At 35.7% G+C, this 12,206-nt stretch overlaps 1 protein-coding gene across 6 annotated transcripts in view; it reads right to left on the bottom strand.

Annotated features, from left to right (window-relative positions):
* Window positions 1-12,206, bottom strand: part of DIAPH2 (diaphanous related formin 2) — a 266,541-nt gene that overhangs the window by 153,670 nt on the left and 100,665 nt on the right. For all 6 annotated transcript variants that reach the window (XM_029996684.2, XM_029996681.2, XM_029996680.2 and 3 more), the window contains one exon: window positions 4,679-4,918. In XM_029996684.2, the coding sequence (XP_029852544.1) occupies window positions 4,679-4,918 (240 nt within the window). The remainder of the gene's footprint in view (window positions 1-4,678; window positions 4,919-12,206) is intronic.

Below are 12,206 nucleotides of genomic sequence, written 5' to 3'. Positions count from 1 at the left end.
GCTGGTAGACAATTAATAAATATATACTAGTCGGTAATATTCAAACTAGATAAACAGCTTGTCCTGTACTATTTGCAGTATGGACAAGAAGTAACATAATATTGCTTATTATATAAAATACACATTGATCCAGCTAAAATACTCCAAAAGCTTTATTAAAACAAAGGCATGCTTGCTGCTAGTCTTTACATTAATTCACCACAGAAAGAACATATTGTACCCTACATATGCTTAAAGCAAACCTCTTTTCTTTCATTTAAATTTCTGCCTAGCATAACTTTACAGAACTATGAGGGTTCTCCTGTCCTTGATAAGAGATAGTAACTGCTGCAACAGGGGTTCAGAATAGCAGTTGGATCATTCATATATAGTAATCAAATGCAGCAGCAGGTAAAAAGATTTACCTTCAGTGAATTACTACAGCAGCCCCCCTGAAGTTTACCACTTTTTCTGCCATATTTATATTTTCACAGAGCACTTAACACTTAAGCAATCGTGAATGCGCTAGTGCATACATCAGAATAGCTGTTACTGCTTGCCAGTCTCGAGACAGCGCATGAATTCTAATGTTGATCTCTCTTATTTGAACCAAATTAAGTTCTCTGCCTTCTGCCAAAGGTTGTTTACAAATCATTTCTTTCTTCAATAACATCATACACTGCAATATAACATCCAGAAAGATAATCTGTTTTTAAGGATTTGCAATTACTCTACAGGCATTAGCTTTTTAGCTATGACCAGACAGGTTTGAATTCATGCTTTCCTTTCTTTAATTTCTTTGTCATGTTTTAATAATGGTTGTTACACAATAACAGACTTCTGTGTATGAAATGACGAGCTCTGTTTTAAGAACATTTATTTTATAATACCAAACATTTATCCCAGATCAATATCTGCCTTTTTTCTTTTATTTTTTCAGCTCATAGAACGCAAATACTACATCTACTAAACAATTAATTTTAAGATTGTTCAAGGATGACAAAAAAAAAAAAATCGATACAAAAATCAGGTTTTATTGAAAAGTAAATTCATCACCTTAGGATACCTCATCAGTAAAACAACTCTATGCGTATTCTGCACATAGAAATGTGTACACATAGACATGTGTACTACCCTGCTGACAGCTGGCTAAAAAAAAAAATAAATAAAAAATTAAAAGCTCTCTTATCATGGGCAGAAAGTCCACTGACATTAAAGATAGTATAAATTACTGGTCTAAAAAAGAAAAAAGGAAAACAAACAAAAAACCAACCAAAAAACCAAACCACAAACTAAAAACTTAGAAACATCAAGCCTTTAAAACCCATTGATTGAATTATCCACTGGTTTGATTCCCCTTATCCTAATATGTTTTCTGGTTATTTTTTCTGAGACTTAAATCCTTGTCTCTGGGCAAAACATCAACCTGCAGTAAAGAACTGCTAAAAACTAACATATGAGTCACAGTTCGCTAGATTTATCATAAATTCTCTTCACATAACAGGTGAAGTCCTTCCAGAATACTAATATTCAGAGGATAATACTGTAGTTTAACTTATATCTTACTTTGTCCCATCAAGCATCTTACAGGAAGAGTCACCAAAAAAAGTAAAAAAATTAGACAAAGAAATGACCAACATTTTAAAACATAAAGCCAGATGGTCTTGTTTGATTGTAAAACTCCTATTGAAGCAGTTCTAACTTTAGGCAAGTAATGTTTAAAACTGGTAAGAAATTCTTCTCCTCATTCTAAAGTTGTTAAGAAAAATTAAAATAAGTAGCAGGTTTCATGGCAAACAAAACAAAAATTAGGACAAAGTTTCTTTGGCACATTATATCTGACCTCCACTCTAACAATGTACCTGACGTTATGGAAGGGGGACTTCTAAATTGCAACATCCTATTGCTCGTCATGGTTCCATACATAAAAATAGACGGGGCACAAAATATTTCACAAAATATTAAAATAAGTTAGTAATTTTTATACTTTACAGGTATTCTATCAAAATGCAAAATAAAGGCTCCCAAATTCTTCTAGACAAGCTTGAAGACTGAAATACGTTCCGTGGGAAAAGAAATGAAGACACCTGAAAATTATTCAAGGAAGACCTCTAATATCGTAACACTGCCTTCTCAAATGGCCACCACACAAAAAAAAAATTAAAAAAATAATTAAAATAATCTTTCAATGTTCAGATAGCCTTCAAAATTTAGTAGCATCCAGATGCCCCACAGTGCAAAAACATGTAAGCCACATGACACTGGCAAACAGATTGCTACCTTGTTTGTGCTGTTACTTATTTCTCTTACTGTGTTCTTCAGCCAAGAAATGTAAATTAGAAATTTTAATTCACAGCAAGATTTCAGTAAACAGGACAATACACTCACCCTACCATGCTTACACATACAGAAGTTTTTATTTTCACAGTGAAGGCCAATTATTGACTAACAATCATAAATTTTGAGACTGTTTGAATAATGTAATAAAGCTGTAAGTGGCTGTAGACAAGTATTAAACCTGGTGCTTATAAAAGATACTACCATCTGATACAGTTTAATATTTTGTACTATTCACAACAGTTAATAAAGGCCTGCCAGACTGTAGTCTTAGTTAATAGCACAAAGCCAATAAAGCCATCTTACTATTTTGGGTGGAAAACAGGAAGGCAGAATTTGAAAGCTATTAAACAAAGAAACCAAATGCAATTATCAGTTGAAAATAATCAATGCATTAAAAAAAAAAAAAAAAAAGAGTCATTACCCAAATATAAATTTGGATTCTTAGAGCAATTAAAAAGAAAAAAAATCCATTGCAAATACTAACTGTGTAAATACCTCTTATTTATAAAGTTAAACATCAAAGGAGTACAAGGTTACTTCTCTAGATATGATACTAAAGCATAAGTACAGGTACAAAACCATTTAAGAAAAAATAACTCTTGCAAAAGCACATTATTATACTAATCTAATTCAAATTAGAATGGCAAATACATAAAACAATGAAAAATGGAGATTTACATAGCAGAAGATCTCTTTTAACTCGAGTAATAAACAACAAATTTAAATTGCAGACAATGCATATGTTACTCTGACTAGAGAAACTTATCTACATTTCCATTAACTTAAGTGACTTGTTCCGAGCTGGAACTTATGAATGATAATTCACAAGGTTTAATCAATATAGAGAGCTATTAATGTTACAATTTCATATCTAGATTTTGGTAAGACCTTCTTTTTTGCTCCAACAACCATCACTGTCTTTGTGATTATTTTATTTTTAGACATCACCTTATAACAAAATATACCTAGCACAGTCCACATTTCATTACAGAGAACGTTTAAGTATTTTCTCTAAATCTCACGGGGAGGAGGGGAGAACACTTCCCTCAAGTATCTATCTTGAAAACAAAAAGAAGTTAACAAATGATTTTGTTTGAGGGCAAGGTTGAATTAAATAGTCATAGATTTTTGTCTCAGTTATTTTAAATGGAATTTAACCGTAAGCACAGATAGCTATGCTTCAGCAATTACTCAGTTCAGTAGAGAACAATTTGCAGGATTACTCAATCTACATTAGCTGTGTCAACATCTGGGGGATTTGCATTGACAGCAATTCATAAATCTATCACCTGGAATGCAAGAATACCTTCTCAAATCTATGCTATGCTAGAGTACCATTCATGCACAGTCATCATTTCCCCTCCCCCTCATTAACAAGTAGTTTTCTACTGAAAACATTAATTTCCCTTCAGATTCCACTACTACCAAAAAGAAAATGCAGCACTAGATCTATGAAAAAAAAATCCTTCAACCTGGCCTCTCTTTTAAAAAAGCTACTAAAGAATGGAAGTTTTTCTCAGGTGATGGTTTTTATTTTATCAGAAGTTAGCAACATCTTTGCATTAAACTACAGCAAACAGTCTTTCTCTAGTGAAATATGTCAGATCAAACTTGCTGTGTATCTGAAATATTATTTTCCCCTCAAGGTTAAATCTCTTTGAGGTACACATCAGATTTCCTCATGGTGCCCCAAAAAGGGACTTGAAACCTGGATCCTCTGATTAGACCAAACAAAAAATAACTGAAAAATTCCTCTGCAAGACCTATGCTAGCTTTCTTTTTTTTTTTTTTTTCATCTGTTTACAAATGTTACATGTCTTTATTTTAAAGATACTTTCAGAGGTACTTTACAAACTGAAATGGTCAAGTCCAGATCAATGCCTTACACACATTTTACCATATAAATAAACAAGCACCGCACATTAAATTCTGACTGCTACAGGTTCTGAAGTTCTTGTTGCATCCCATATTTTGCCACCACAATCGAAGTTAAACTTAGATTAACAATATTCATCTTTAATCCCAAATACCTATTTCTGTAACACTGCTTGAGGGATAGCTGGGTAGAAGATGGGAAGACAGACAAGTAGCTAGAGCTATTTAACGTATTCTGAATTCTACATATACTCTATTGACAAGATGATAGTTGAACAAATTCAGATCAAAAAAGCTGTTCTACTTGTATACTTCAGAAAGAGTACACTTGTATACTCCAGAAAGTATTTGTCTATCCGTTATTAAAAGCAGAGGTGCAGTCCGTAAACTACATTGATTGAATGTTTTTCCCTGTGTAGGGTACTTTCTCATGTGTCGTGAGTTTCATGAATCCACACTTAAGAGTTTTATAGCTTCATCTTACCTTGCAAAGAAAACTGATGTTAAAACCAAGAGACTGTGCATTTCTGGAGCCAGAGTTCATGTAGTTTCCAAGGAACAGCACTAACTCTAATAGTTTACTAAAGCTTTCACTCTTCTTCAGCTCTTCACAAGCCAGTGTAACAGCCATAATGTCAGGTTTGATATTGTTTACGTGCTCATCAAACATAAGCCTGAAAAGGATCCCATTGAGACGTGACCGCAACATTTTCACTGAACTCATCTACAAAATAAGAAACATTAAATCAGAACATAAAAAAAAAAGATCTTATTTATGCAAAACAGCTTATATTAAAAAACAATATTGTGCAGCCAGCAAGACTACGGTTTCTGTATGTTTTCATTGCCTATCTTGTATTTCCAGGAATCCATACCTACCCACTGGTATTTTTCCCCAAATTATACACTTTGCCTGAAAAAATTCAGTGAAGCAACACATTGAAAATAAGAGTGTGCTCTGTGTTACCAAACCATCCAACTCGTCAATTCTAAACTCACTGGCAATAAATGCACACTGCCAAAAAACCCTTCCTCCCAGCAAAGGAAATGTAAAGCCAATTCTGCCAGTTAAGAAGAACCAAAGATCAGCCTGAAGGTACACATGGCAAACACTTCATCACATCTCCAGTGAGTTACCCTTGAACTCCAGTATTTACCAATTTCCTAAAACTAAGCTTCTCAGTTTTTCTTCCCTCAGAAATGGTACAATAACAATCTCTCAAGCGTGTGTGCTGATACCAGCACAAACCCAGTTACACCTCATTCTGCTCAAGCTAAAGAATTATCCTTTCCAGTTTTAGACTCTCTTACTGAGCTGACGCATAGCTCTCAACTTGCTCTTGGTCACTGGGAGAGCAAAAGGGGAAATACACAATGAATTCTTCGGGAGCCTTGTGGAAGGACATGGGAATATCTAAGTGAGTTTCGGACACAGAAGGTCAAGCTTCACTAGTCAGATATTTGTATAAAGCCAGGTCACATTAGTACTATTGTTCATGAAATATTTTCTGCCATTGTACTGATGGGAGCTGTTAATTGTGATATTTACAGATGACATCAGCGGTACGTCTAACAAGGTGTTTATTTTTGCAGCTTTTAATTAAAAAGAAACCCAAACTGGTTTTTGTTCAGTTATTATCTGCACTTACAGCAAGTTATAAAATAAATAATATGAATTCTACCAGTATCGATAGTTACCAAATAAGGTCAAAGGTATTTTAAAGATACACTACGGTACATATTTGATCCTAAGACTTTTCAAGTTCACACCATCAACAAGCCCCAATCCGTGTATCCCAAAGCATTATCAGATTCAGAAGGTGGAGAAAGAGGTTTTGGCTGAAATTCATGACAGTAAGTTCTATATAAAAAGCAATGTACCTAGATACTAAACTAAGGATATACTTCTGGCATACCCTTTCAGTTCTGATCCCATGACATCATACTGCGTAGGCAACGTACTGCCTGCTTTTCAACCCCTTGTCTTCTTGTCCTTTTAAACAAATTTTATAACACTATTGCCCAAGATACTATCACCTTTATGTTTTGGACATAGTATAGGACTAATTCCTTCCTGATCTGACAAAAAGATTGGAGGTTATAAATCACAATGTTCTAACATGGTAAACAACAGAGATACTGAAAAGTATCTAAAACAGTGATTCATTAGTTTAAATCCCCAAGACCAATTTCATTAGACTAGCTACCAAATATGTCCATGTCTTTCATATTTTGCACAAGTGATCAGTAATATTTCCTCCTCCTTAGCAGCAGACTATAACTCACAAGAGATATTTAAATTTAAATAAGAAAAATACGTACTGAGAATTTTTAAACCACTTGAAAATTTTCATTTAAATGTAAGAATGATTACCTTCCAAATCTAACTCCTAATTTTAATTAGCAGAATACAAAATGATTTCTCCCCCAATGTACTCATTATCAGTGGTGTTCCTGAAGCATTTTGTGCCCCCTGAAAGAAAAGCTTTGTTATGTGACAAATCACAGATCTTGACTATCAAACCATAAAGATTTTTATGTGATCATGTCTCTGTTACCCAAAGGTTTACCATGGTTCTTTGAGGAAGCACAATTTTTCTACTGGTATTATCTACCAGACCGCTACCAGAAGCGGCAGCAACAACTTTCACAGGAAAGACTTGGGTGGCCTGAATAACGATGAATTCATACCAAAATGAATATAAATATGAAGGCATTCCAGATGGTCTCAAACAATTCGTATGATCAGACAGGAACAAGGAAAAGGAAAGGATCAGAAAGGCAGGATTTCAGCATAACTTGCGATTTTTTTTTATACTTCTCCATTGTCACAAATTTCTCTGTGAGTCTTTATAAGCCAACATCATGCAAAGTCTTGAAACATTATTCTTCTAATCATTCTGTATTTCCAAAATATCATACTGAAAACATCTGCCTTGAAAGGATTTACCTTCACTGAGCTGCAGTAGATGGAAATTAAAATTAATCACATAATTTGCTTTAACTTTTGTAGAACAATCTCCAATTACTGTTTTTACTGAAAATGGCACAGAAAAAAGTTGTCAAAAGCTTTAGATCCTGAAAAGAGTCCAACAAAACACCTATAAGCCAACAGAACAGTGTGACTTAAACATTTGTGAAGAATAATCCTTTGTAACACTTCAGTCAATTTGTACTTCCTTTCTTTTTTTAATGCTGTAAAGTGTCATGGAACACTGATCATTTTTTTTGCTTTGCAAGGTAGTTTGACTACCAAACCAGCAGTAAGTTTTAATTTCATTTGCTGATCTGCATAATATTTTAAAAGTATCTTAATTTCATAACAGCTGTTTCAAGAAGGTTGTTTCCTTAGAGTTCAAAACATTTTTATATACATTATGCTCTTATCAATAGAAGATGACCACAAATGGTATTTTATTTCCTCCTTCCCCAGCGTGCCCTGCTTTCTTTCATATGCATGTTTCTAAATACACATGTTCAATGGCTGATAAACATATTGAACTTGGAGGAATCATCTGAAAATAGGTAACGTGCAAAGATTATATTCACTTAGAAAAAGGTCAAATTGCTTATAGTTCTACAAAATTAGTGTCAAAGGCATATAAGAAATAACACATTCAAATAGGTGCATGTAACAGCAAGCATTAGCTTCCACCGCGAATAGTTAAAGAAGCAAGAAAATGGATATTTCTTTTCCAGCCAACTGTAAGCACCAGACTGCATGTCATTATTTGGCCTTCTGGGCTTTCATAAAGGTCCTTGTCTGAATTCTCCACCTAATCAAGTTCTTGATTCAGTTCTTTATTCTTCATTATCATCATTTAATTCTCAAGCCCTGTATTAAAATTAGGACCAAAGGTTATTGGAGAAAGGCAAAAAGCACAATTAAATTTGCCTCACTTCCTAAGTAAAAAAGCTGACATTCTTATAATACGAATTTGTCAACTTACTAAGACAACTTACTCAGCCTCTTACCTATAATAAAGTTGCCTTTTTTTTTCCCTAGCAATATTCTATAAAGATTAATTCTTCAGCAGCTCTAGAAATTACAATGAGGCAAAACAAGTGGCAAATAAAATCAATTAAAGTGACTGAATGACTCTAAAGCAATGCAGGTGCAGTAAGCTTATACAAGTCTTCCCACTTAATCTACCTCCCAGGAAGGATAGCTAATCCTGGTTATACAGCAAAAAAAGGGTCAGAGAATCTGCAAGTCTCTACAACTCCTCAGGAAAACCTATCCTCTTGCATTAACAATGAAATTACTGATAACCCAGTTCTTAACAGCTGAAGGAAGTTTTGCATTCACTAGAAGCCAGCAAAAAAACCCTCCCACTTTTTCAGAACACACACCAGAAAGAGAATTCTTTGGTTAGTTCCAGTCACTTGTTTTGTTGGTTCACTGAAGAGTTATTAACTAAAATTTGCACCATGTAACTGTGGGGTGATCTTTTTAAAAGTGGTAATACTCTTCTTAACTTGAATTCAGAACTCACAATTGGTGGTAAAGTGGGTAAAAAGTTCTAAACTTTTTAAAGTTGAAAAAAAACAACCACAAGATTTTTTTTTTTAAAAAAGTGGGTAAAAAGCGGGAAAAGTTTTTTGAGTTTAAATACCACTAACACTGCAAAAGATTTTATTTTTCTTTTCAGCCTGTCCTCCGAGTTGACATGCAATGGTTGGTACTCACACTTTATAACACAGATGAGACTTATGCTTTTATAATATTTAAAATGTTCAACTGGCACTGAAACCAAAAGCCAGTATCCCTGCTGAAGTTGCAGCTGTTCCCATGTCATAAAAGAATTAACTCTTAAACACAAGTTTTATGTTTAAATAACAGAGAACATTCTGCCTAGCTTATTTAATGTTACACAATGGATTCAGTTAGTCTATTTTTCTTGCTCTATTTAAACATCAACGCAAGCTTTTCTTTATATGAAGTTGTGTTGCCTTTTTTGATCCCAGGATATAACTCCAAAAACAGTTCCAATAACTAATTTAAATACATATGAATATATAATGGTTTTCAACATTTCATCTAAATGAAAATGCAATTCTAATTTTCATTTACATACCATCCAAATATTAAGTTAATCGGTCTCTTCTAACAACTTAATCATTTACTAAGTATGGTTTTTCTACATAAATTTTAAACAACTTATTCCAACCTTTATTAAATTTGATGGGCAGTGATTATCCCATTAACATCTCTTAATAATTAACATACCTAAATTTACATACAAATAAAGTGTACACATTTTAAATATTACTTAAGATAGCCTTTCTGTCTTCTATTCCTAAACATATTCTTCTTAACATCAAGGTTAAGATTATTATTAATGCAAAACACTGAAATTAATTCGACAAATAGCAAAGAAGGACTTCAGTCAAGTAAAGCGCTTAAAAGTTTAGCTGCATTTCTTCCACATCATTCAATTAAATCAAAATCGGAAACAAAACCAGCATTTTAGTAGTATTAATGTAGTTAGAGGCCTCTAAAAAGAACACAGAATCACTACCCATAAAGAAATGTAGTATTTTTTATTAAACCAGATGGTAATGTTCAATAAGGAAACAAGCTTCAGGAAACTTAGTCCCTTCATAAGGCAAACATCACCATTTGGAGATGTTTGATTAAGCAATTTTTTCTAACCAATGTTCCATTAAATACTTTTACATTCTTTCTCAACTTTTTGTAGTTGGTCATTCCTCAAAAGAACTGTGTATTGGGTCTGCATGGCAAGGTTTTGGTAACTCGGGGGCTTCTGAGAGAAGCTGCTAGAAGCTTCCCCCACGTCCGACAGAGCCAATGCCAGCCGGCTCTGAGACGGACCCGCCGCTGGCCAAGGCCGAGCCCGTCAGCGACGGCGGTAGTGCCTCTGGGAGAACAGATTTAAGAAGGGGAAAAGTTACTGTGCAACAGAAACTGCAGCTGGAGAGAGGGGTGAGAAGATGCGAGAGCAACAACCCTGCAGACCCCCAGGTCGGTGCAGAAGGAGGGGGAGGAGATGGTCCAGGCACCGGAGCAGAGATTCCCCTGCAGCCCGTGGGGAAGACCACGGTGAGGCAGGCTGTCCCCCTGCAGCCCAGGGAGGTCCACGGGGGAGCAGATCTCCACCTGCAGCCCGGGGAGGACCCCACGCCGGAGCAGGTGGATGTGCCCGAAGGAGGCTGTGACCCCGTGGGAAGCCCGCGCTGGAGCAGTCTATCTACGCACACTTAATACGCTCTACTTGTATATTGGCAACTTCATTAAATACTTCTGTTTTACCACTACATCAAGACAAAGCAAAACAACTATTCCTTCTAACCTGTAGTCATCTGACTGGAGGTAAATAATCTTCCGAATATGAGAACAAAAACATTCTCCAAGTGTTCTCATAACCTTAAGTTTTTTTACTATCTCAATACTTCACATTTGATGACAGAAAACTTAGGTTTTACACTGACATTTACACTCATTGTGCAGAGCATTCATACACAAACAGTTAAACTAGAGTATCAGCTACATCCTTCCGCTTATCAAACTCTCACTCATCCAACGAAGATGAAGCTAAATGTGTGGCAAAGAATGAAATAAACTTATTTTTTGCAGGTTTTCTTTACTTTACAAAAAACATTTCCACTGCCTTGGATGAGCCTTTTGGTATCTATAATAATTACACCTTGAATTTATTTTCAGTCTTTCATTTCCAGCAGCATAATAGCATGTACCCAAAATGAAAAAGCCATTAGTCAACTACGACCAAATTAGTGCAAAATTCAAAACCTGATCCTGCCTGTCCTATGACCTGCCAAAATTTCAGACTAGGTGATTAATGAAGTTGCAGACATTAACGAATCTCTCTCATAATACCTTCTGCACAGAGGTGAAACTGGGGAAATAATTTTATCTACAAAAAAACCAGCCAGCACATCATCTCTGCATAAGTGGTCAGATACAGTTATCCCAGTTCTTAAAAACCATATGCTTCTATGCAAGCCTAGGCAAAGCACACAAACCTTGGCAGTAACAGTATAAACTTTGACTAATCCTGTTTTACTGGGTCTGGCTGGAATAGAGTGAATTATTCTTCACAGCAGCCTGTATAGTGCTGTGTTTCAGACTTGTGCCCAAGACAATGCCGTTAACACCTTACTGCTTTACAGCATTTGCACAGCGGCAAGGCCTTCTCCACTTCTCACTCTGCGCAACCCAGTGAATAGACTGGGGGCGTGCAACAAGCTGGGATGGGACACAGCCAGCCAAATGACCCAAACTAACAAAAGAGATACCCCATGCCATCTAACGTCACGCTCAGTAATAAAACATGGAGGAGGGGGGTTTAGGTAGGTTAGCCATCTTTTGCTCAGGAACTGGCTCTACATCAGTCTACACATGGGAGATGGTGAGTGATTCCCTTTATTTCTTTGCCTTTGGTTTTTTTTCCTCTTTCTTCTTCTACTTCTTCACTTCCTGAACTATTTTTATTTCAACCCATTAGTTTTCTCACCTTCACTCTTCCTTTCTTCTCTGCCCACCCCACTGGGGATGGGAGGGGGAAGTGAGTAAGCATCTGTGCAGTGCTTAGCTGCCTACCAGGGTTAATCCACAAGACCTGTTCTTTTCTGAATAGCTGCTCTTGACTCTGTTATCTGCTGCTACCGAAAGGGAAGGTAAGAGAAGACGGAACTGTAGGATTCTTGAAGGTGCATGCTGGTAGGACAAGAAGCAAAATACAGGACGGCGCTCAGGAAATTCTGACTGTATATGAGGAAAACATTGTTGACCACAAAGGTTGCCGAATATTGAATGCAGTGCCACCGTTACAGCTTTCTTCAGCAGAAGGGTAATTTACTACTACCCACCATAGAGCAGCATGATGGGAGGATGCAGATTAACAGTGTACTAACCCCAAAATATCTTTATATAAAAGCTATAGAGAGGAACGCAGTAAAACTGAATAGGGGAGAAACGCTGAAGCAGATGAGACAAGGTACGTATGTTTATAAAAGGGCAATGTGTGGCA

The sequence above is a fragment of the Aquila chrysaetos genome, chromosome 21, assembly GCF_900496995.4.
Source record: "Aquila chrysaetos chrysaetos chromosome 21, bAquChr1.4, whole genome shotgun sequence".
Lineage (NCBI taxonomy): Eukaryota > Metazoa > Chordata > Aves > Accipitriformes > Accipitridae > Aquila > Aquila chrysaetos.
The sequence above is the reverse complement of the archived record's forward strand: the minus strand, read 5'-3'. Positions and strand labels throughout refer to the sequence as shown.